Below are 22,923 nucleotides of genomic sequence, written 5' to 3' on the forward strand. Positions count from 1 at the left end.
ACAAGTCATTAACTACAATCAGCTAACATTATTAAAACAATGACATCATCCTGATTACAGTTTGAAGTCAAGCGTTTAAGTAGAACAATTTGAATGTTGTGAGAGAGAGAGAGTGTGTCACTGTAGGTAAGAGACCCGTGTTTGGAAGACACTTGACCTCAACATGATAAATGTGCTCATTCCTAAAGCTTGCACACAAGAACAGAATCACAGAGGGCTATATTAAATAATTGTTTAATTTGAGATACGAAAAACAGACATTTACATTTTAGTAATTTAGCAGACACTTATCCAGAGCGACTTACAGTTCGTGCAGTCATCTTAAGATAGCTAGGTGGGACAACCACATATCACAGGCATAGAAAGGACATTTTTCCTCAATAAAGTAGCTATTAGTAGAGTCAGAGCTAGAAGTCAAATTCATTTTCCTATATAATGATAAATGCATATGTTGATTATAATTGACAAATACCAAGTAATGTCTTACTTCATTAGGGTTCCCTTACATTATAAGTGTGTGTGTGGGGGGGGGGGGGGGTTTAATCAACTGAGGTAAACATAATTTTTCAATTTCCTTGAGTGTGTAAGAAAAATATTACTTCCCATGTACTTCAATTACTATTTAAAGGTCTGGTGCGCTGATAGCAGCCAAGAACGACCCTTAGTGTTTCTCAGTGCACTTGAATCAGTCTTCACTCCAATCTGCTTTCTTAGACATTTAGGATTATCTGGGCGAGGGGGCCTACTCAAGTTACCTCGCATCACAAGAACAATGTTATATTGAATTTTCACTACTTTAAAACCCAGTAACATTTATGTACATAAATGTTTTAACTGTTTGATCAAACAGGTCCCCGTTACCATCTCTCCCTCTCCGTCGACCTCTCATTTCTTATCCTCTCTGACCAGCATCTCAACCTCTCTCATGAATCGCAGACAGAGCTCATCCTGCCAGGGCAGGGCCACACACTGGACGGCCACAGGAAGCCCCTCTCCACCTGTCACTGCCTGTAGACACACACAGCATGCCAAACACATTAGTCCCAACAAATGATGTGCAGATCAGGGCCCGTACTCATAAATCGTTTAATCAGAGTAGGAGTGCGGATCTAGGAAGTTGCCCACAGTCCATCCCTAGTAATCTAAAAGGCTAAACTGATCCTATATCAGCACTCCTTCTCCGAGACACTTTTTGAACATGGGCCCAGTGATCTGATCTCTGCAACACAACAACCAGGACCTCCATCTACTGGTTAAATGTGGAACTGCAGCCTAAGATTCACAGGTTAGTAGCTACATGAAGACATACATTAATGAACAATTATGAGACCATAGTGTTGTATCATGTGCTTAGGCTACAGGTTGTGCCAGCTGAAATGGGTAGAATGGCCACTTCAAGTCAAGATGTAAATATATTTGGAAAGGGCTAAATGTACTGTAAATATTTTAGGAGGAAGAGTTTGTGACTCCGACTACCTTTTTGTAGAGCTTGTCCCAGAGGTCCCCATAGTTTCCCTTGTAGTGCCTGAGTTCTTCCTCATCCTCTGCTGTAACCGTGGAGACAGGAACCACCCCAGCAGGGAAGTTAAGGAGATTGTAGATAATAGTGTAGGTGAGTGTACCTGGAAAGAGAGAAGGAGAAACAACCTAATCACACCACTATCTTGTTACGCATTGGAAAATATGGCATGATTAAGTCAAAAGAAAAGTCTCAAAGTCTCAAACCCCCAAAGGTTAAGTGAATCTTTGAGTGACTCCTAAGTAAATTATACAAGTGGCTTTGGACAACAAAATCAACTCTAAGCAAAAACAGTTAACTTCCTATGCTATAAAAGACAAACCTAAACCCCATTTCATAAGGTGTTAATTTGCCACAGAGAGAGGAGAGGTGGGTACAGACTGGTAAGCTAGCCACAGAGAGAGGAGAGATGGGTACAGACTGGTAAGCTAGCCACAGAGAGAGGAGAGGTGGGTACAGACTGGTAAGCTAGCCACAGAGAGAGGAGAGGTGGGTACAGACTGGTAAGCTGGCCACAGAGAGAGGAGAGGTGGGTACAGACTGGTAAGCTAGCCACAGAGAGAGGAGAGGTGGGTACAGACTGGTAAGCTAGCCACAGAGAGAGGAGAGATGGGTACATACTGGTAAGCTGGCCAGGGTAGTTATGGATGTAGGCTGGACCAACCATGGGACACAGCAGCACATCCAGCTCACACCTCCTCCACTCTGCAATCACCTCATGTATGTAGTCCTTAGAGAACAGATAGAGAGCAACATTTCCCTCAGAACATTGACGCTCACAGCCTTCTCACCAAAGCTAGATGTGTTTTCCAGAACAAAAATATAAAACGCAACAATTGCATATATTTTACTGAGTTACAGTTCATATGAGGAAATCAGTCAATTGAAATAAATTCATTAGACCCTAATCTATGGATTTCACATGACTGGGAATACAGATATTCATGTTGGTCTCAGATACCTTAATAAAAAGGTAGGGGCATGGATCAGAAAACCACCATTTGCCTCATGCATCTCCTTCACATAAGAGTTGATCAGGCTCTTGATTATGGCCTGTGGAATGTTGTCCCACTCCTCTTCAATGGCTGTGCGAAGATGCTGGATATTGGAACACACTGTCGTACACGTCGATCCAGAGCATCCCAAACACGCTCAACAGGTGACATGTCTGGTGAGTATGCAGGCCATGGAAGAACTGGGACATTTTCAGCTTCCAGGAATTGTGTACAGATCCTTGCGACATGGTGCCGTGCATTATCATGCCAAAACATGATGGGTATGGTGGCGGATGAATGGCACGACAATGGGCCTCAGGACTTCGTCACGGTATTGCTAAGCATTCAAATTGCCATTGATAAAATGCAATTGTGTTCATCGTCCGTAGCTTATGCCTGCCCATACCATAACCCCACTGCCACCATGGAGCACTCTGTTCACATCAGCAAACCACTCGCACACACACACAACGCCATACACGTGGTCTGCAGTTGTGAGGCTGGTTGGAAATACTGCTAAATTCTCTAAAACATTGGAAGCAGCTTATGGTACAGAAATTAACATTATCTGGCAACAACAACAACTGGTGGATATTTTTGCAGCCAACAGGCCAATTACACGCTTCCTCAAAACTTGAGACATTGGTGGCATTCGTTTGTGTGACAAAACTGCACATTTTACAGTGGCTTTTTATTGGCCAAAGCACAAGGTGCACCTGTGTAATGATCCTGCAGTTTAATCAGCTTCTTGATATGTCACACCTGTCGGGTGGATGGATTATCTTGGAAAAAGAGAAATGCTCACTAATAGGGATGTAAACAAATTTGTGCACGAAGTACATTAGTGCCTAGTTTGAGAAACAGACGCCTCACAAGTCCTCAACTGGCAGCTTCATTAAATAGTACCCGCAAAACACCAGTCTCAACGTCAACAGTGAAGAGGCCACTCCGGGATGCTGGCCTTCTAGGCAGAGTTCCTCTGTCCAGTCTCAACGTCAACAGTGAAGAGGCGACTCCGGGATGCTGGCCTTCTAGGCAGAGTTCCTCTGTCCAGTCTCAACGTCAACAGTGAAGAGGCGACTCCGGGATGCTGGCCTTCTAGACAGAGTTCCTCTGTCCAGTCTCAACGTCAACAGTGAAGAGGCGACTCCGGGATGCTGGCCTTCTAGGCAGAGTTCCTCTGTCCAGTCTCAACGTCAACAGTGAAGAGGCGACTCCGGGATGCTGGCCTTCTAGGCAGAGTTCCTCTGTCCAGTCTCAACGTCAACAGTGAAGAGGCGACTCCGGGATGCTGGCCTTCTAGACAGAGTTCCTCTGTCCAGTCTCAACGTCAACAGTGAAGAGGCGACTCCGGGATGCTGGCCTTCTAGGCAGAGTTCCTCTGTCCAGTCTCAACGTCAACAGTGAAGAGGCGACTCCGGGATGCTGGCCTTCTAGGCAGAGTTCCTCTGTCCAGTCTCAACGTCAACAGTGAAGAGGCGACTCCGGGATGCTGGCCTTCTAGGCAGAGTTCCTCTGTCCAGTCTCAACGTCAACAGTGAAGAGGTGACTCCGGGATGCTGGCCTTCTAGGCAGAGTTCCTCTGTCCAGTCTCAACGTCAACAGTGAAGAGGTGACTCCGGGATGCTGGCCTTCTAGGCAGAGTTCCTCTGTCCAGTCTCAACGTCAACAGTGAAGAGGCCACTCCGGGATGCTGGCCTTCTAGGCAGAGTTCCTCTGTCCAGTCTCAACGTCAACAGTGAAGAGGCGACTCCGGGATGCTGGCCTTCTAGGCAGAGTTCCTCTGTCCAGTCTCAACGTCAACAGTGAAGAGGCGACTCCGGGATGCTGGCCTTCTAGACAGAGTTCCTCTGTCCAGTCTCAACGTCAACAGTGAAGAGGCGACTCCGGGATGCTGGCCTTCTAGGCAGAGTTCCTCTGTCCAGTCTCAACGTCAACAGTGAAGAGGCGACTCCGGGATGCTGGCCTTCTAGGCAGAGTTCCTCTGTCCAGTCTCAACGTCAACAGTGAAGAGGCGACTCCGGGATGCTGGCCTTCTAGGCAGAGTTCCTCTGTCCAGTCTCAACGTCAACAGTGAAGAGGTGACTCCGGGATGCTGGCCTTCTAGGCAGAGTTCCTCTGTCCAGTCTCAACGTCAACAGTGAAGAGGTGACTCCGGGATGCTGGCCTTCTAGGCAGAGTTCCTCTGTCCAGTCTCAACGTCAACAGTGAAGAGGTGACTCCGGGATGCTGGCCTTCTAGGCAGAGTTCCTCTGTCCAGTCTCAACGTCAACAGTGAAGAGGTGACTCCGGGATGCTGGCCTTCTAGGCAGAGTTCCTCTGTCCAGTCTCAACGTCAACAGTGAAGAGGTGACTCCGGGATGCTGGCCTTCTAGGCAGAGTTCCTCTGTCCAGTCTCAACGTCAACAGTGAAGAGGCGACTCCGGGATGCTGGCCTTCTAGGCAGAGTTCCTCTGTCCAGTCTCAACGTCAACAGTGAAGAGGCGACTCCGGGATGCTGGCCTTCTAGGCAGAGTTCCTCTGTCCAGTCTCAACGTCAACAGTGAAGAGGCGACTCCGGGATGCTGGCCTTCTAGGCAGAGTTCCTCTGTCCAGTCTCAACGTCAACAGTGAAGAGGCGACTCCGGGATGCTGGCCTTCTAGGCAGAGTTCCTCTGTCCAGTCTCAACGTCAACAGTGAAGAGGCGACTCCGGGATGCTGGCCTTCTAGGCAGAGTTCCTCTGTCCAGTCTCAACGTCAACAGTGAAGAGGCGACTCCGGGATGCTGGCCTTCTAGGCAGAGTTCCTCTGTCCAGTCTCAACGTCAACAGTGAAGAGGCGACTCCGGGATGCTGGCCTTCTAGGCAGAGTTCCTCTGTCCAGTCTCAACGTCAACAGTGAAGAGGCGACTCCGGGATGCTGGCCTTCTAGGCAGAGTTCCTCTGTCCAGTCTCAACGTCAACAGTGAAGAGGCGACTCCGGGATGCTGACCTTCTAGGCAGAGTTCCTCTGTCCAGTCTCAACGTCAACAGTGAAGAGGTGACTCCGGGATGTTGGCCTTCTAGGCAGAGTTCCTCTGTCCAGTCTCAACGTCAACAGTGAAGAGGCGACTCCGGGATGCTGGCCTTCTAGGCAGAGTTCCTCTGTCCAGTCTCAACGTCAACAGTGAAGAGGCGACTCCGGGATGCTGACCTTCTAGGCAGAGTTCCTCTGTCCAGTCTCAACGTCAACAGTGAAGAGGCGACTCCGGGATGCTGACCTTCTAGGCAGAGTTCCTCTGTCCAGTCTCAACGTCAACAGTGAAGAGGCGACTCCGGGATGCTGGCCTTCTAGGCAGAGTTCCTCTGTCCAGTCTCCACGTCAACAGTGAAGAGGCGACTCCGGGATGCTGGCCTTCTAGGCAGAGTTCCTCTGTCCAGTCTCAACATCAACAGTGAAGAGGTGACTCCGGGATGCTGACCTTCTAGGCAGAGTTCCTCTGTCCAGTCTCAACGTCAACAGTGAAGAGGCGACTCCGGGATGCTGACCTTCTAGGCAGAGTTCCTCTGTCCAGTCTCAACGTCAACAGTGAAGAGGCGACTCCGGGATGCTGGCCTTCTAGGCAGAGTTCCTCTGTCCAGTCTCAACGTCAACAGTGAAGAGGCGACTCCGGGATGCTGGCCTTCTAGGCAGAGTTCCTCTGTCCAGTCTCAACGTCAACAGTGAAGAGGCGACTCCGGGATGCTGGTCTTCTAGGCAGAGTTCCTCTGTCCAGTCTCAACGTCAACAGTGAAGAGGCGACTCCGGGATGCTGGCCTTCTAGGCAGAGTTCCTCTGTCCAGTCTCAACGTCAACAGTGAAGAGGCGACTCCGGGATGCTGGCCTTCTAGGCAGAGTTCCTCTGTCCAGTCTCAACGTCAACAGTGAAGAGGTGACTCCGGGATGCTGGCCTTCTAGGCAGAGTTCCTCTGTCCAGTCTCAACGTCAACAGTGAAGAGGTGACTCCGGGATGCTGGCCTTCTAGGCAGAGTTCCTCTGTCCAGTCTCAACGTCAACAGTGAAGAGGTGACTCCGGGATGCTGGCCTTCTAGGCAGAGTTCCTCTGTCCAGTCTCAACGTCAACAGTGAAGAGGTGACTCCGGGATGCTGGTCTTCTAGGCAGAGTTCCTCTGTCCAGTCTCAACGTCAACAGTGAAGAGGTGACTCCGGGATGCTGACCTTCTAGGCAGAGTTCCTCTGTCCAGTCTCAACGTCAACAGTGAAGAGGTGACTCCGGGATGCTGGCCTTCTAGGCAGAGTTCCTCTGTCCAGTGTCTGTGTTATTTTGCCCATCTTTTCTTTTTATTGGCCAGACTGAGATATGGCATTTTCTTTGCAACTCTGCCTAGAAGGCCAACACCTCAGAGTCACCTACAACATTCACTGTTGACGTTGAGACTGATGCTTTGCAGGTACTATTTAATGAAGCTGCCAGCTGATAATGGGCCTCTGTATGCATATGTTGATATTCCATTTAAAAAATGATTGCCGTTTCCAGCTATAATAGTCATTTACATGATTAACAATGTCAACTGTATTTCTGATCAATTTGATGTTATTTAATGCTTTTTTTTTTTTTTTTTTTAAAACAAGGAAATGTCAATGTGACTTCAAACTTTTGAACAGTAGTGTACATATTACCTCAACTAACCGGTGCCCCCACACATTAACTCTGTACCGGTACCCCCCTGTGTATAGTCTCGCTAGTGTTATTTTATTGCTGCTACTTTTTACTATTATTTCTTATTCTTATCCGTATTCTTTTTGTGTTGTCTTGGCTGTGTGCTTAGGGTCGTTGTTCTGTTGGAAGGTCCTGAGCGCTCTGGAGCAGGTTTTCATTCAGGATCTCTCTGTACATCTTTCCCTCGATCCTGACTAGTTTCCCAGTCCCTGCCGCTGAAAAACATCCCCACAGCATGACGCTGCCACCATCATGCTTCACCGTAAGAATGGTGCCAGGTTTCCTCCAGATGTGACACTTGGCATTCAGGCCAAATAGATCAATCTTGGTTTCATCAGACCAGAGAATCTTGATTCTCCCTGACCAAGGCCTTTCTCCCCCGATTGCTCAGTTTGGCCAGATGGCCAGCTCTAGAAGTCTTGATGGTTCTAAACTTCTTCCATTTAAGAATGGAGAGCGCTGTGTTCTTGGGGACCTTCAATTCTGCAGACATTTTTTGGTACCCTTCCCCAGATTTGTGCCTCAACACAATTCTGTCTTTGAGCTCTACGGACAATTCCTTCGGCCTCATGGCCTGGTTTTATGCTTTGACATTCAAATGTGGGACGTTATATAGACAGGTGTGTGCCTTTCCAAATCATGTCAAATCAATTGAATTTACCACAGGTGGACTCCAATCAAGTTGTACAAACTTCTCAAGGATGATCAATGGAAACAGGATGCACATGAGCTCAATTTAAAGTCCCATAGCAAAGGGTCTGAATACTTATGTAAATAAGTAGTTTAAAAAATATATATATAAATTAGCAAAAATGTACTTCCGCTTTGTCATTATGGGGTATTGTATGTAGATTAAGGAAAAATAACATTATTTAAACCATTTTAGAATAAGGCTCTAACATAAAGAAATGTGGAAAAAGTTGAGGGGTCTGAATACTTTCCCGAATGCACTGTATATAACAAACATAATATTGTCTATGACTTGTTCAATCGAATGCAACATCATTTTTAATAGACAAAGATATCAAGGTGTGAAATAATATTTATATGGCCTATGTAATCAAAACAAAAATAGTAATTGTGCACACGCATGAAAGAGTCGCCCACAAAATAGTTTTCTGCTGCGGCCGTCACTGTAAAATATAACTCATGGTGCGGTCACTTCGTTGACCTCTAGACTGATATGTGAACCACACCGATTACCAAATGTATACCTACTTCCACATCCGCGTGATGTCTCCACAGGTCTTGCACGGAGCTGGTGAAACAGGAAATGGAGTAATTCATTATGGTTACTTCTGTATTTCATAAACACTGTTACTGATATAAACCTGGAGAACAGGGCTGATCAGACAGCTCACCCAACTCCACGCAGGCTATCCAGAGAAGCAGCGATGCGGGGAAACTGAGGGAGGAAAACGTGTCAGAAATATTCCCAGTCGACCAAATTCTCCAGCACTTTAGACCAAATGCAAACTACTCTTCACACCCTTATACCCCTGTTAACTGCTGAGGGCAGGTGCACGTCATTTGGCGGATGTATGACCCCTATGTATCTATACTGAATTTCCTTAAGCCCCCAGAAAGTATTTGGAATTGAAAAATGCCTGTGGAATATAATCAAAACCAAAGCATTGATGCTACAGTTTCATTAATTGAATATGAAGAAGAAAGACACACTCCTCCACAGGAATTACAATGACGCAGAACTGTGAAGGAGTCATTGGGCGGGGGAATGGGTTCTCCATGGGTTCTCCAACCTTCCCCTTCACTTACTATAGGCTTGAGGAGAATGGAGAGGATTTTCTTCACAGTGCGAGGCAGACTGTAGGGGATAATCTGATCCCTGAGACACAGGTCAACAGGCCCCCCTTTCCTGAAATAACACACAAAACAGAGATTCTTTCATTGACAACATATTTTAGTGTACTGGATAGTTCATTTCACTCCCAGGGACGTTCATTGGGGTAGTTTTGCTAAACTCGTTGGGATTACCAGGGTCATGTTCATTAGGCCCAAAATGGAAGTAAACAGGTTGAAACAGGGAACAATAACATTTTTATTTAACTAGGTAAGTCGGTTAAGAACAGATTCCTATTTACAATGACGGCCTACACCGGCCAAACCCGGACGATGCTGGGCCAATTGTGCTCCGCCCTATGGGACTACCAATCACGGACGGTTGTGATACAGCCTGGATTCAAACCAGAGTGTCTGTAGTGACGCCTCAAGCACTGAGACGCAGTGCCTTAGACCGCTGCGCTACTCCGGAGCCCACCAATATGGACTTGTCTAATGAGAAACACACATTTTTCTAAATATTTTGCTACGGTGTGCCTTACTGAACACAACCCAGGGAAATTTGACTCACAGGTGGCTAAGCAAGGTAGTGCCTCCGTCGCCTAAGAGACCCCTGACAATCAGCTCATGCATGGCATAGATCAGCCTTGGGGGACTGAAGGAAACCAACTAGAGAGAGAGGGAGCGAGAGAGATGGGGGGGTGGAGCGAGAGATGGGGGGGGGGTGGAGGGAGAGAAAGGAATGCAATTTGCAATTACATATCATTACAGTCATGGATCAAACTATAAACTAATTATGCTTATTTTTATGTTTCTGTCATTCAGCAGTCCAAGTCAACACTGTCTGATAAGTGTTCAACCAAGCTCTGATCTGGATTATCACAAATAGATCAGACTGGGGCTGGGGGGTACTCACCGTGTGCCCTGCTTTCTCCAGCAGGGCCTTGGTCTCCCTCAGGGCTCGGCCCATGCTTGGAGAGGGCATGGCATAGCCGTCATTCTCATAGTTACCGATCCTCAGGGGCTTGGAGCTCTGGTATACCTGGAGGAGAACAGAGGAAGAACATAGCAGATGGAAAATCGTTCTATCACAAAATATAATAGTAATATATACTATATAAACGCAACATGTAAAGTGCTGGTCCCATGTTTCATGTGCTAAAATAAAAGATAACAGAAATGTCCCATAAGCACCAAACAACGAAATTTAGACACCCGGTGATTGTCGAGCAAATAAGTGTCGGTCTCACTGTAATTGACGGTTAATTAGCGAACACATTTAACATATCCTGGCTTCCACACATCCATCCATTATTTTAGACAGGTCTAAAGAAGCATGATGTGAAGAAAATGTAGTCTACTTCAGAAGAACAGAATGGTATACAGTGGGTTGTCCTTAAGTTTGGTCCTGATTTAGCTATGGTCCTGATTTAGCTATGGTCCTGATCTAGCTATGGTCCTGATCTAGCTATGGTCCTGATTTAGCTATGGTCCTGATCTAGCTATGGTCCTGATCTAGCTATGGGCTAACACTAGTTCATTTAGCAGACAAGATTTGCTTAGTATTCCGTTGCATTATTTTATATAATGAAGAATACAAGTGAACAAAGCTGAATAAAATAGAAAGGATATTTTCTCAAAACGATGAAGGAGTGCGCTCATGCGGTTAAAAAAGAAATAGGTACTCCTATATGCTTAATTTAGGGTTTGTTCTACAAATGTTGTTTGGATTTTTAATATATTGTAAGGCTGCATGATGCTACTCCAATGATAATGATTTGAGAGAAAAAAATGCTAAAAAAAGGCATGAGCTCTGCTTTGTTTTTTTTTGTGCAGGCTGTGCACACTGTCTGTCTCTCATTCACAATTTGAGAAGCACTTGATAAGCACTTGATATATATATATAATATATATATAAATATTATATATTAAAAACATATATATATACATACATACGTATGTGTATATATATATATATATATATATATATATATATATATATATATGTGTATGTATATATATATATATATATGTGTATGTATATATATGTATATACATGCATACATACATACATACATACATGCTATTTTTTTATCCCAGCGGGAGGCCTTTCGGTAGGCGGTCATTGTAAATTAAAAATAAAAAAAATAAAAAAATCTTAACTGACTTGCCTAGTTAAATAAAGGTTAAATAAAAAAATAAAAATTAACTGCAAAAGTTATGTGCACTACGTCACCACACACAGCCTTTTATCCACAACAAGTCATTTTTGATGTTAACAAATCCCTGGTGGGGAAAATGTTTTGTTTTTATACAGATTTTACACGATTCACATGAAAATCTGTCACCAATTGGATGGAAACCTAGCTAATGATACGTATTCTAGGATACGAGAAACTTCCCCCTGGAGCCTAAGTACAGATCATCTCCCACAATCTTAACCGTAACCATTAGTGGGGGAAATGCAAAACTGACCCAAGACCAGCATCTGGGGGCAACTTCTCCCTATGATAGAGAACCCACCTGTTGGTTGAATGGGATGGGTGGTACCGTGGGGTCCAGTCTGAACATGTGGTCACAGAGCAGAGCCTGCATACAGAGAGCCAGGCTGTCTACGTCTCTAGCCATGGGCCCAAGGGACGACAGCACTGGAACAAGCACAACACAAACAACTTGTGTTATCGTGACAGTGGAAAGTCAGTCACTAAAAGCTAACAAAACCATTAGTTACCATGTCGTTACTATACCAGAGTTACTGTATATAATGCATTAAGCACCCTTTTGAAACAATGACTATATGTTCCACAGAATCAAAGCAGTGCTCACTTTTCTTTTGGAAATGCTTTTTTTGTAGACCTTATGAAGGACTGACAGAAGGGTCAAGTAAAATGTTATCTATTTATTTACTATGCATGAGCAGGGATAAAAGTTACATATTCGAGCCGTACCGGACTTTTGGCCCCGGATACAGGAGCTAGCACCTCGCAAACTAAAAAAAACAAAACAAAAGGAACAAAGAAAGTCAGTCAATATCTAACCAAGAGGTTAGTCTTGTGACGTACTCTTTCTTTGAACTGTGCTCAAGGTTATGAGCATTGTAAATGATAAACATGTTAGGCTGAGTCACCATGACACACACATTCACTAACACACACTAACAGATACATTTGATAAAAACACTAAGGAACACTGACAGACATACTAAGAGTAACAGACCCAATAACACACCCACCCACCTCAGCCTGTTGGCCGTGGGCTTGAAGCCACAGATCCCACAGAAGGATGATGGGATGCGGATGCTGCCCCCGATGTCGGACCCTAAGCCCAGAACCGAGCCCCCTCCTCCGATCAGCGCCCCTTCCCCACCAGACGAGCCCCCTGACGTCTTCTGGGGGTTGTGGGGGTTCAGAGTCTGCCCATAGATAGGGTTACCACAGTCAAAGCTGGAAATTAGGACAATAAACATATTTTTAGGACATATTTAAAGGACTGCTTGCTAACATGACACATGGTATGACCAACCAGCTTTACTCTGGGTGCGGACTAGCCTGGTCTTAGGGCTTCGACGAGGACCACGTCCATACATTCCTCAATCACATTACTCAAGTCAAAGCTCTTGCACTAAATTACATGGCTTACTGTGGTGCACATCTCACCTACTACAGTGTGTCAATGTAGTTCAAGTGTATGTGGCAATCAGTCACCAGTTGACATTGTTTGGTATCCAAATAATATTCTGAAACTCATTTGTTGCATTCACAAGTCTAAAATAACTATATACTTTTGCAGGCCTTGGGGCACGTTGGTCTTGACGAAGGGAATGGCGCCTTGTCTCTTCAGCACTTCAACTAGCACACTGTCCCCTGTGGCAGGCAGGTCCAATTTACAGATTACGCCACACGTAGAGTCATGACCCTAAACATAAAAACAAGAGGAAAAACTAAAACAAGGAAATCATTCATGTAAAAATATATTATTTCAGCAGACGTGCACATCTCTGAACCATCTTACCGGTAGGGCTATTGTCACGCGAGATTCAACTATACTGAACAAAAATATTAACGCAACATGAAACAATTTCAATGATTTTACTGAGTTACAGTTCATAGGGAAATCAGTCAATTTAATTCAATTAATTAGGCCATAATCTATGGATTTCACATGACTGGGAAGGGGCGCAGGGAGGACATAGGCCCACCCAATGGGGAGCCAGGCACAGCCAATCAGAATGAGTTTTTCCCTACAAAAGGCTTTATTACAGACAGAAATACTCCTCAGTTTCATCAGCTGTCCAGGTGGCTGGTCTCAGATGATCCCGCAGGTGAAGAAGCCGGATGTGGAGGTCCTTGGCTGGTGTGGTTACATGTGGTCTGCGGTTGTGAGGCCGGTTGGACGTCCTGACAAATTCTCTAAAATGACGTTGGAGGCGGCTTATGGTAGAGAAATTAACATTAAATTCTCTGACAACAACTCTGGTGGACATTCCTGCAGTCAGCATGCCAAATACACCTTCCCTCAAAGCATCTGTGGCATTGTGTTATGTGACAACTGCACATTTTAGAATAGCCTTTTGTCCCCAGCACAAGGTGCACCTGTGTAATGATCATGCTGTTAAATCAGCTTCTTGATAGGCCTCACCTGTCAGGTGGATGGATTATTTTGGCATAAAATAAATGTTCACTAACAGGGATGTAAACAAATGTGTACACAAACAGAAATTTGCGTTTTGTGCATATGGAAAATGTATGCAATATCTTATTTCAGCTCATGAAACATGGCACCAACACTTTACACGTTGCATGTATATATTTTTTCAGTATAGAAGCACAATCTCTGAACCCAGAACCATGTTACCGGTTGGGCTTATGTCATGAGAGAGTCAACTAGAAGCAAACAAACATATGTTACAGACACGCCTACTGTGGAGCAGCTTCCTGCACACAGATTAAGCCTTGTCCTAAAAAGCATACTCTATGGAGAATCTCCATTTAAAAGTGTTTTAGTCCAGGACTAGGTCTAGGTACAGGGGAAAAGGGCAATGAAACACCTAATCAACACTACCTTGTATCCAATATTTTCCTTGATGCTGACAGGGACCCCATAAAGGAGACCATCCTTGTGAGAGTCAACATCCTCCAGCTGATCCCAACTTTCCAGCAGGACCTCAGTGCAACAGTTCAGTCTCCTATTCACCTCCAAGGTCTGTGGGGAAACAGCATGGGATAAATCAATGGGACTGCTTTGGTAGATTGATAGGCCTAGTAGCATGGTCCCAGATGTGTTTGTGTTGTCAACTCCTATGGTCATGGTAACAAGAGCACAAACAGATCCCAAACAGATCTGGGACCATGGGGGAAAAATGATGCAGTCCACAAAAATCCACAACATGCACATTAGAAATATCTGGTATAAGCTATATGTGAATACTGGGGGTGTTGATTGGATTGTGCATTACCTTTTCCATGTATGAGTGGAACACAGCTTGTGGAGTTAGTGTTCCGTCCTTCAGTTGTTTGGACAGCTCAGCCAGGGACAGTGAGAGGATGAGAGAGGTGTCTGTTTCAGGGTGCTGACATGGGATTCAAAGAAGGAGAATATGAACATTGGGTAGGCCTATACCACCAGATGTCTCTCTCTAACTACACTTTCTGAAAATAAAAATGAAATGTCATGTTATCTGTCATGTCAGTGGGCTAGTCGTGTAGGGGGTCCTCTGAATACCCCCTACTCCTCTTTCCACTTGATGCATGCATGGCTAAGTGAAAACTGGTTTGAACTTGGACTGAGTTTGACATGAAATTGATCAGTTGTGATATAGTAATAGAGTGTCTGACAGCAAGTTCCAGTCACAGCTGTGTCTGACTAATCAGCCGTGTTGAATGTTCATATGTTGATAGCTAGCTTTCGCTTAGCCTATTCATAGAGGCAGAATCCACCCTCGGGTTCTCGAGAGCAAATTTTTGCTAAACTAAAGTCAAATTTACCGACTCGTTGAACTGACAGACAGCATGCTCTGCTCGTTGCAGCGACCTTTCTCTTCGCACTTTTGCCTTCTGAATTTTCTTCCACGACTGTTGGTGTCCGAACCATTTCAACAAAAGGACCAAGGCACTTGCACCGCATGCAGTGACTGTCAGAATCACTGTCCATTTCGGCTTTGCTCCAAAAATAAGTTGTTTATAGTTATCCATTTGGTCCATGACGCCTTTGTTAAAGCTATCCATCCACCTTGAACAACAGACTTTCTAAACTAATGTGGGAACGTTCCATGTTTCATAAACATATATGGTGTGTGATTGCGGCCCGCAATTCGGGGCGTTCCTTAAATGTAGTTTATTCATGCGTCTACAGAAACGCCCCCTATCGAGCATCCCATTGGTTCCGAGCACGCCATCTTCCTACTTGTGTGATACTTGATATTCGGGATTTCCCCTGATTGTCTATGCGATTAAAATGTGTGTCAAATGGGAAATAAAACTATTATCTGAGTTTTTCAGTGGCGAAAGACATGGTCTACCGGAGTCCTAGCTAGCTAACAAGTTAGTAGTGTCCTTCGCTCCGGGCTGCCGATCACCTGCCCTCGTGGTTAACAGAACTGCTGGAAAGCAGTGCCGGACATGCGTGGGCGAAGTACACCTGTCTACGGGTGTGCTAGGTATCGTTAGCTACCGAGGTAAAGCTGGTTGTCACAGAATCATCAAGCTAGATATGATGTATTCTATAAATGTCTAGCATACTTTTACGACCTTTGTTTTGAGTAGAAATGCCAGTGTTGACTTGATAGAAATACATAAAATCTATAAAATGCAATTTAAAGCGGTATAAATCAATAACTAATTCACTGTTTGTTACAGAAACATCAAACTAGGTATGATTTATTCTATAAATGTCTAGCATACTTTTACAACCTTTTTTGAGGAAAAAAATCCATTTTGATTTGATAGAGGGCATGTAGTACGTCTAGAGGGCGTGCGATCAAAGTTCTAACGAGTCTGTTATTCCCTATTAGAAGGGGCCTGGCAGAAGATTCTGCATCTTCATTCATATTAAATTAGATTACAGGATGAAACTACGGGATGAAGGGGTCAGGCCTGACTAACAAAGAAGACAGGTGGATGGATCATGAGAACCAAGAGGATCAACATGGACATTCCACGGCGGAGATAAGGAAAACTAAGAGTGAACCATAACATACATTTTTACTGTATATATATGTAAACATATATATATATATATATATATATATATATGTTTATATAAGCATGGGTAAGCATGGGTATTGAAAGATACCAGAGGGTGGATAACAAAAAAAATCATAATATAAGAAGTACATGTTTGGTTTTTGGGCTAAATGTATACATTATGATTTGCCTTTGAACTGTATGTGAACCCCTCTGCAATCTACTGGCACTAACCATTAAAACTAGGACTTCAACCAGGCTCTACACTCAGTTGCCACTTTATTAGGTTCACCACCCTGATTCACAAAAATAAATTGCTCCTACATACAGCAAGTCCAGCGGTCTTGGCTTACTAGGCACTAAAGCATGCAGAGAAGTATTCAGGTATTCTGTTACTGTTTGTTTGAACTTTAGAACGTGCAAAATGACAACACAGTCTGTGATGGTCTACAAAACTGTTTTTTTTTTTAAATAATTCCAACACTCAGCTTTTACTGACTGTAATAAACTCCAACTGGACTTAAGAACTACCTGCCCTCCAGGACACCTACACCACCCGATGTCACAGGAAGGCCATAAAGATCATCAAGGACAACAACCACCCGAGCCACTGCCTGTTCACCCCGCTATCATCCAGAAGGCGAGGTCAGTACAGGTGCATCAAAGCTGGGACCGAGAGACTGAAAAACAGCTTCTATATCAAGGCCATCAGACTGTTAAACAGCCACCACTAACATTGAGTGGCTGCTGCCAACACACTGACTCAACTCCAGCCACTTTAATAATGGGAATTGATGGGAAATGATGTAAAATATATCACTAGCCACTTTAAACAATGCTACCTAATATAATGTTTACATACCCTACATTATTCATCTCATATGTATACATATATACTGTACTCTATCATCTACTGCATCTTTATGTAATACATGTATCACTAGCCACTTTAACTATGCCACTTTGTTTACATACTCATCTCATATGTATATACTGCACTCAATACCATCTACTGTATCTTGCCTATGCCGTTCTGTACCATCACTCATTCATATATCTTTATGTACATATTCTTTATCCCCTTACACTTGTGTCTATAAGGTAGTAGTTTTGGAATTGTTAGCTAGATTACTTGTTGGTTATTACTGCATTGTCGGAACTAGAAGCACAAGCATTTCGCTTTACTCACATTAACATCTGCTAACCATGTGTATGTGACAAATAAAATTGGATTTGATTTGAACAGTCTATCTCCTTTCCCAGTTTCATCAACAGTTTTGAATTCACGCTGTTCCAGATGCAAAGGGGGGTTGTACCTAATAAAATGACCACTATCTATAGACTTTCCAGAATGTGTTCTGGGAATACCCGGGGTTATTAAACATTTGGCTGTAAGTGTTAAACAGTTGAATCCATTACCTCAAGGGAAAAAGCCTGAAAAAGGAAATACTGATAATGTAGGCATTCGCCTACGTTAGCTCAACCATCTCGTGGAGGACCTACCGATCCTGTAGAGGTTCAAATGTATTTTTCTTTTGGAAACCTTGATAAGTATGTAACTTCTCGAGCCTTGGTCGTGGCACTTCCCTACAGTGCCTCGCTCCACTCCTATTACCCAGGTGCTCTCATTTGTTGACTTCTGTAACCATAAAAGCCTTGGTTTCATGCATGTTAACATTAGAAGCCTCCTCCCTAAGTTTGTTTTATTCACTGCTTTAGAACACTCTGCCAACCCGGATGTCCTAGCCGTGTCTGAATCCTGGCTTAGGAAAACCACCAAAAACCCTGAAATTTCCATTCCTAACTATAACATTTTCCGACAAGATAGAACTGCAAAAGGAGGCAGAGTTGCAATCTACTGCAGAAATAGCCTGCAGAGTTCTGTCTTACTATCCAGGTCTGTACCCAAACAATTCGAGCTTCTACTTCTAAAAATCCACCTTTCCAGAAACAAGTCTCTCACCGTTGACGCTTGCTATAGACCACCCTCTGACCCCAGCTGTGCCCTGGACACCATATGTGAATTGATTGCCCCCCATCTATCTTCAGAGCTCGTGCTGCTAGGTAACCTGAACTGGGACATGCTTAACACCCCGGCCATCCTACAATCTAAGCTTGATGCCCTCAATCTCACACAAATTATCAATGAAACTACCAGGTACAATGCCAAATCCGTAAACACGGGCACCCTCATAGATATCATCCTAACCAACTTGACCTCCAAATACACCTGCTGTTTTCAACCAAGATCTCAGCGATCACTGCCTTATTGCCTGCATCCGTAATGGGTCTGCGGTCAAACGACCACCCCTCATCACTGTCAAACGCTCCCTAAAACACTTCATCGAGCAGGCGTTTCTAATCGACCTGGCCTGGGTATCCTGGAAGGATATTGACCTCATCCCGTCAGTAGAGGATGCCTGGTTATTCTTTAAAAGTGCCTTCCTCACCATCTTAAATAAGCATGCCCCATTCAAAAAATGTTGAACCAGGAACAGATATAAGCCCTTGGTTCACTCCAGACCTGACTGCCCTTTACCAGCACAAAAACAGCCTGTGGCATACTGCATTAGCATCGAATAGACCTTGTGATATGCACATTTTCAGGGAAGTTAGGAACCAATATGCACAGGCAGTTAGGAAAGCTAAAGCTAGCATTTTCAAACAGAAATTTGCATCCTGTAGCGCAAACTCAAAAACGTTCTAGGACACTGTAAAGTCCATGGAGAATAAGAGCACATCCTCCCAGCTGCCCACTGCACTGAGACTAGGAAACACTGTCACCACCGATAAATCCACTATAATTGAGAATTTCAATTAGCATTTTTCTACGGCTGGCCATTCTTTCCACCTGGCTATCCCTACCCCGGTCAACTGCCCTGCACCCCCCACAGCAACTCGCCCAAGCCTCCTCCATTTCTCCTTCACCCAAATCCAGATAGCTGATGTTCTAAAAGAGCTGCAAAATCTGGACCCCTACAAATCAGCCAGGCTAGACAATCTGGACCCTCTCTTCCTAAAATTATCTGCCGAAATTGTTGCAACCCCTATTACTAGCCTGTTCAACCTCTCTTTCGTATCGTCTGAGCTGGTTATGGGTGCACCTCAGCCACACTCAAAATCCTAAATGGTATCATAACCGCCATCGACCTGGCCAAGGCTTTCGACTCTGTCAATCACCACATTCTTATCGGCAGACTCAACAGCCTTGGTTTCTCAAATGACTGCCTCGACTGGTTCACCAACTACTTCTCTGATAGAGTTCAGTGTGTCAAATCGGATGGCCTGTTGTCTGGGCCTCTGGCAGTCTCTATGGGGGTGCCACAGGGTTAATTTCTCGGGCCAACTCTCTTCTCTGTATACATCAATGATGTCGCTCTTGCTGCTGGTAATTCTCTGATCCACGTCTACGCAGACGACACCATTCTGTATACTTCTAGCCCTTCTTTGGACACTGTGTTAACTAACCTCCAGACGAGCATCAATGCCACACAACTCTCCTTCTGTGGTCTCCAACTGCTCTTAAATGCAAGTAAAACTAAATGCCGGCTCTTCAACCAATCGCTGCCCGCCCATCCAGCATCACTACTCTGGACAGTTCTGACTTAGAATATGTGGACAACTACAAATACCTAGGTGTCTGGCTAGACTGTAAACTCTCCTTCCAGACTCACATTAAGCATCTCCAATCCAAAATTAAATCTAGAATCGGCTTCCTATTTCGCAACAAAGCATCCTTCACTCATGCTGCCACACATACCCTTGTAAAACTGACCATCCTACCTATCCTCGACTTTGGCGATGTCATTTACAAAATAGCCTCCAACACTCTACTCAACAAATTGGATGCAGTCCATCACAGTGCCATCCATTTTGTCACCAAAGCCCCATATACTACCCACCACTGCGACCTGTACTCTCTCGTTGGCTGGCCCTCGCCAAACCCACTGGCTCCAGGTCATCTACAAGTCTCTGCTAGGTAAAGCCCTACCTTATCTCAGCTCACTGGTCACCATAGCAGCACCCACCCGTAGCATGCGCTCCAGCAGGTATATCTCACTAGTCACCCCCAAAGCCAATTCCTGGTTTGGCTGCCTTTCCTTCCAGTTCTCTGCTGCCAATGACTGGAATGAACTGCAAAAATCACTGAAGCTGGAGACTCATATCTCCCTCACTAGCTTTAAGCACCAGCTGTCTGAGCAGCTCACAGATCACTGCACCTGTACATAGTCCATATGTAAATAGTCCATCCAACTACCTCATCCCCATACTGTATTTATTTATCTTGCTTCTTTGCACCCCAGTATCTTTATTTGCACATTCATCTTCTGCACATCTATCACCCCAGTGTTTAATTGGTATATTGTAAATACTTTGCCACCATGGCCAATTTATTGCCTTACCCTCTTATCTTACCTCATTTGCACACACTGTATATAGACTTTCTCTACTGTATTATTGACTGTATGTTTGTTTATTCCATGTTTAACTCTGCGTTGTTGTATGTGTTGAACTGCTTTGCTTTATCTTAGCCAGGTCGCAGTTGTAAATGAGAACTTGTTCTCAACTAGCCTATCTGGTTAAATAAAGGTGGGAAAAAAGTACAAATATGCTCGGAGCTCCAGCAAGGGTAGAGGTGTAAATAGTCGGGACTGTAAAACCTTGCCACATTGCTCAACAGCAGCCTCTTGTGTTCAGATCGGGCACCTGTGAGTTCAACCTTGGAAGTATAGTTGCCGAATGTGTATATCCTTCTGCAAAAATGTGCCGACTAAAGGCTTCTGTGTTGAGCAAGCAGTGTGACAAGAATCGGCCGGCTGCCGACACTTGCTTGAAGGAGGCATATGCGTACCCTTGACTATTCCGCACCTGCTGAGTAGTTGCCCGGACAGAATGAGAATTTGGAAATGAACAAATGGGACGGAAGAAAAAGTGGGTCAAAAAATGTTTTTACTTCTTTTAAACATCGATCAGCTGGATGTGTCCATTTGTATTCCATACATTACCAATTGCAGAATGACTCTCTTGAACAATGAACTCCCTACTTTGATATTGCAGTCTTGGCAATGTAGACCAGCCTTCCAATTTCAGTTCAAGGCAAGGAACCATTAGACTGGCAACTAACCATATTGAGATTGGAAGCAAATATAATCTCATAAAAATGCACACTGTTTAGCACTAAAATACAATTCCAAGGTTGCAATTGGTGAGCGTTTAATCTTGAAAAAGCTTGACATGTTCTTTTTTTTTTTACGACCAAAAAAAACGCCTCGCTCTGGAGAACCCTTTGCTACAGGGTGTGGGAAAGGGTCAAAGCACAGACAGTGAGAGAACAATGTTGTATGCAACGGTGGTGGACAGATTGTGTCTTTGAAGCACAACCGTTTATAACTATGGGTTCCAGAAAACATCTGTAAATGTGTCAACAATGCACAACAAATGTGTGTCCTCTTTTTTTCCAGTCTTCAATGCGAAGCAAGACTGCTCAATGTGTGCTTTGCATCATCCACAGAAAAATGATGACCATCTGGCTTTGTTTTTGTGTAATTTTTATTCAAAGACTGACATTTTGCAATTGAATAAAAATCCTATTTAATTTGAAAATTTTCCTCATTGCAAAAGCATGTAACAGAATTTGGGTATTCCAGAACTGTAATTTACATGTAAATAAACATAACCCTGTTTTATGTTTTTAATACTGCAGATAGAATGCTCTGTGTGCCAGAGATGGCACCATTCAGTTTGTCTTGGGATGACAAAGAAGAACTTCAACAAAGCCAAAACAGAAAATGATTGAAAGGGGCTTTTTTGCTGTTAAATTAGAGACGTATAAATAAATGACTGGTGTGCCTTGTAACTACTTTAAAATGTGGAACTGTTGCAATAAAATGCAGACATTGATTTGACATACAATTTAAGATTGTAAACATTGTACAATCTTGTAAACATTGTCTAACTTCATATATAACAAATGTAACTTGAAATTAACACTTCTTTAAAGTTATGCAAATCAATGCATATTTTCACTTTTTTTCTGTGACAATCACTGAATTAGTTAATGATTTTTTCATCTGTAAATGCAATATTTGAGATGATGTATTTCTATCAAATCAAAACTGGAACATGTATGATAGACATGTATAGAATAAATCATACATCGTTTGATGTTTCTGTGACAAACAGTGAATTAACGTTAGTTATTGATTTTTACCGCTTTAAAATGGCATTTTATAGATTTTATTTATTTCTATCAAGTCAAAACTGGAATTTCTACTCAAAACAAAGGTCCTAATAGTATGGTTGACATTTATAGAACAAATCATAACTAGCTTGATGATTCTGTGACAAACGGTGAATGAGTTATTGATTTTTACATTTTTAAATGGCTTTTGGCGAATGTGCGAATATAAAACCAACTTCGCCTCGATTCGTTAGCTACCTACCTATCTCTTCTGCTGTGTACTGGGGTCCTAACTAGCTAGCAAAATGTCCTTCGCTCCCGCTTGCTGTACACCTGTCCTCGCCGTCGTTAATAACATAACTTCGGGAAACAGTGCCCGATAAGCGGGGGCGAAGTTCACCGGTGTGTTAGCTAACGTTACCTATCCTGCCTGCTGTGTACCGGAGTCATAGTTTTCCAACTCGCAAATTATTACCCAGAGTCCTAAACGCCTGCCAAACAACTGACATCGTTAACAGAACTGCGTCTGCGAAGGACGTGTCTATCTACTGTTGTCCTAACTAGCACA

The 22,923-nt window shown here is 43.9% G+C and overlaps 1 protein-coding gene across 2 annotated transcripts; it reads right to left on the reverse strand.

The window, feature by feature from the left end:
- Window positions 1-218: 218 nt before the first annotated feature.
- On the reverse strand, window positions 219-22,708 carry LOC139415138 (fatty-acid amide hydrolase 1-like). Of its 2 annotated transcripts, none has more exons than XM_071162996.1 (15): window positions 14,978-15,291; window positions 14,449-14,562; window positions 14,055-14,195; window positions 12,775-12,908; window positions 12,230-12,436; window positions 11,942-11,982; window positions 11,517-11,641; window positions 9,910-10,035; window positions 9,565-9,662; window positions 8,970-9,069; window positions 8,555-8,598; window positions 8,412-8,451; window positions 2,141-2,249; window positions 1,477-1,622; window positions 219-1,008 (listed from the first exon to the last, which is right to left on the reverse strand). In XM_071162996.1, the coding sequence occupies exons 1-15, from the start codon at window positions 15,215-15,217 to the stop codon at window positions 886-888; spliced, it is 1,788 nt and encodes a 595-aa protein (XP_071019097.1). In that variant the 5' UTR covers window positions 15,218-15,291; the 3' UTR covers window positions 219-885. The 2 variants fall into 2 exon arrangements, with proteins under 2 accessions (XP_071019097.1, XP_071019106.1); XM_071163005.1 differs by lacking the exon at window positions 14,978-15,291 and adding an exon at window positions 22,618-22,708 and having other exon boundaries at window positions 221-1,008.
- Between the last annotated feature and the right edge of the window lie 215 nt (window positions 22,709-22,923).

Source organism: Oncorhynchus clarkii, chromosome 1 (genome assembly GCF_045791955.1).
Source record: "Oncorhynchus clarkii lewisi isolate Uvic-CL-2024 chromosome 1, UVic_Ocla_1.0, whole genome shotgun sequence".
NCBI classification, from domain to species: Eukaryota; Metazoa; Chordata; class Actinopteri; order Salmoniformes; family Salmonidae; genus Oncorhynchus; species Oncorhynchus clarkii.

Excerpts from the sequence above, each read along its gene's own strand:
- LOC139415138 (XM_071162996.1), bottom strand. The coding sequence starts at position 15,217 with ATGGATAGCTTTAACAAAGGCGTCATGGACCAAATGGATAACTATAAA. Across the intron at positions 11,642-11,941 it reads TATCCGGGGCCAAAAGTCCG|TGCTGTCGTCCCTTGGGCCC; the intron begins GTACGGCTCGAA and ends TGCTTGTTCCAG. Across the intron at positions 1,009-1,476 it reads GGGACAAGCTCTACAAAAAG|GCAGTGACAGGTGGAGAGGG; the intron begins GTAGTCGGAGTC and ends GTGTGTCTACAG.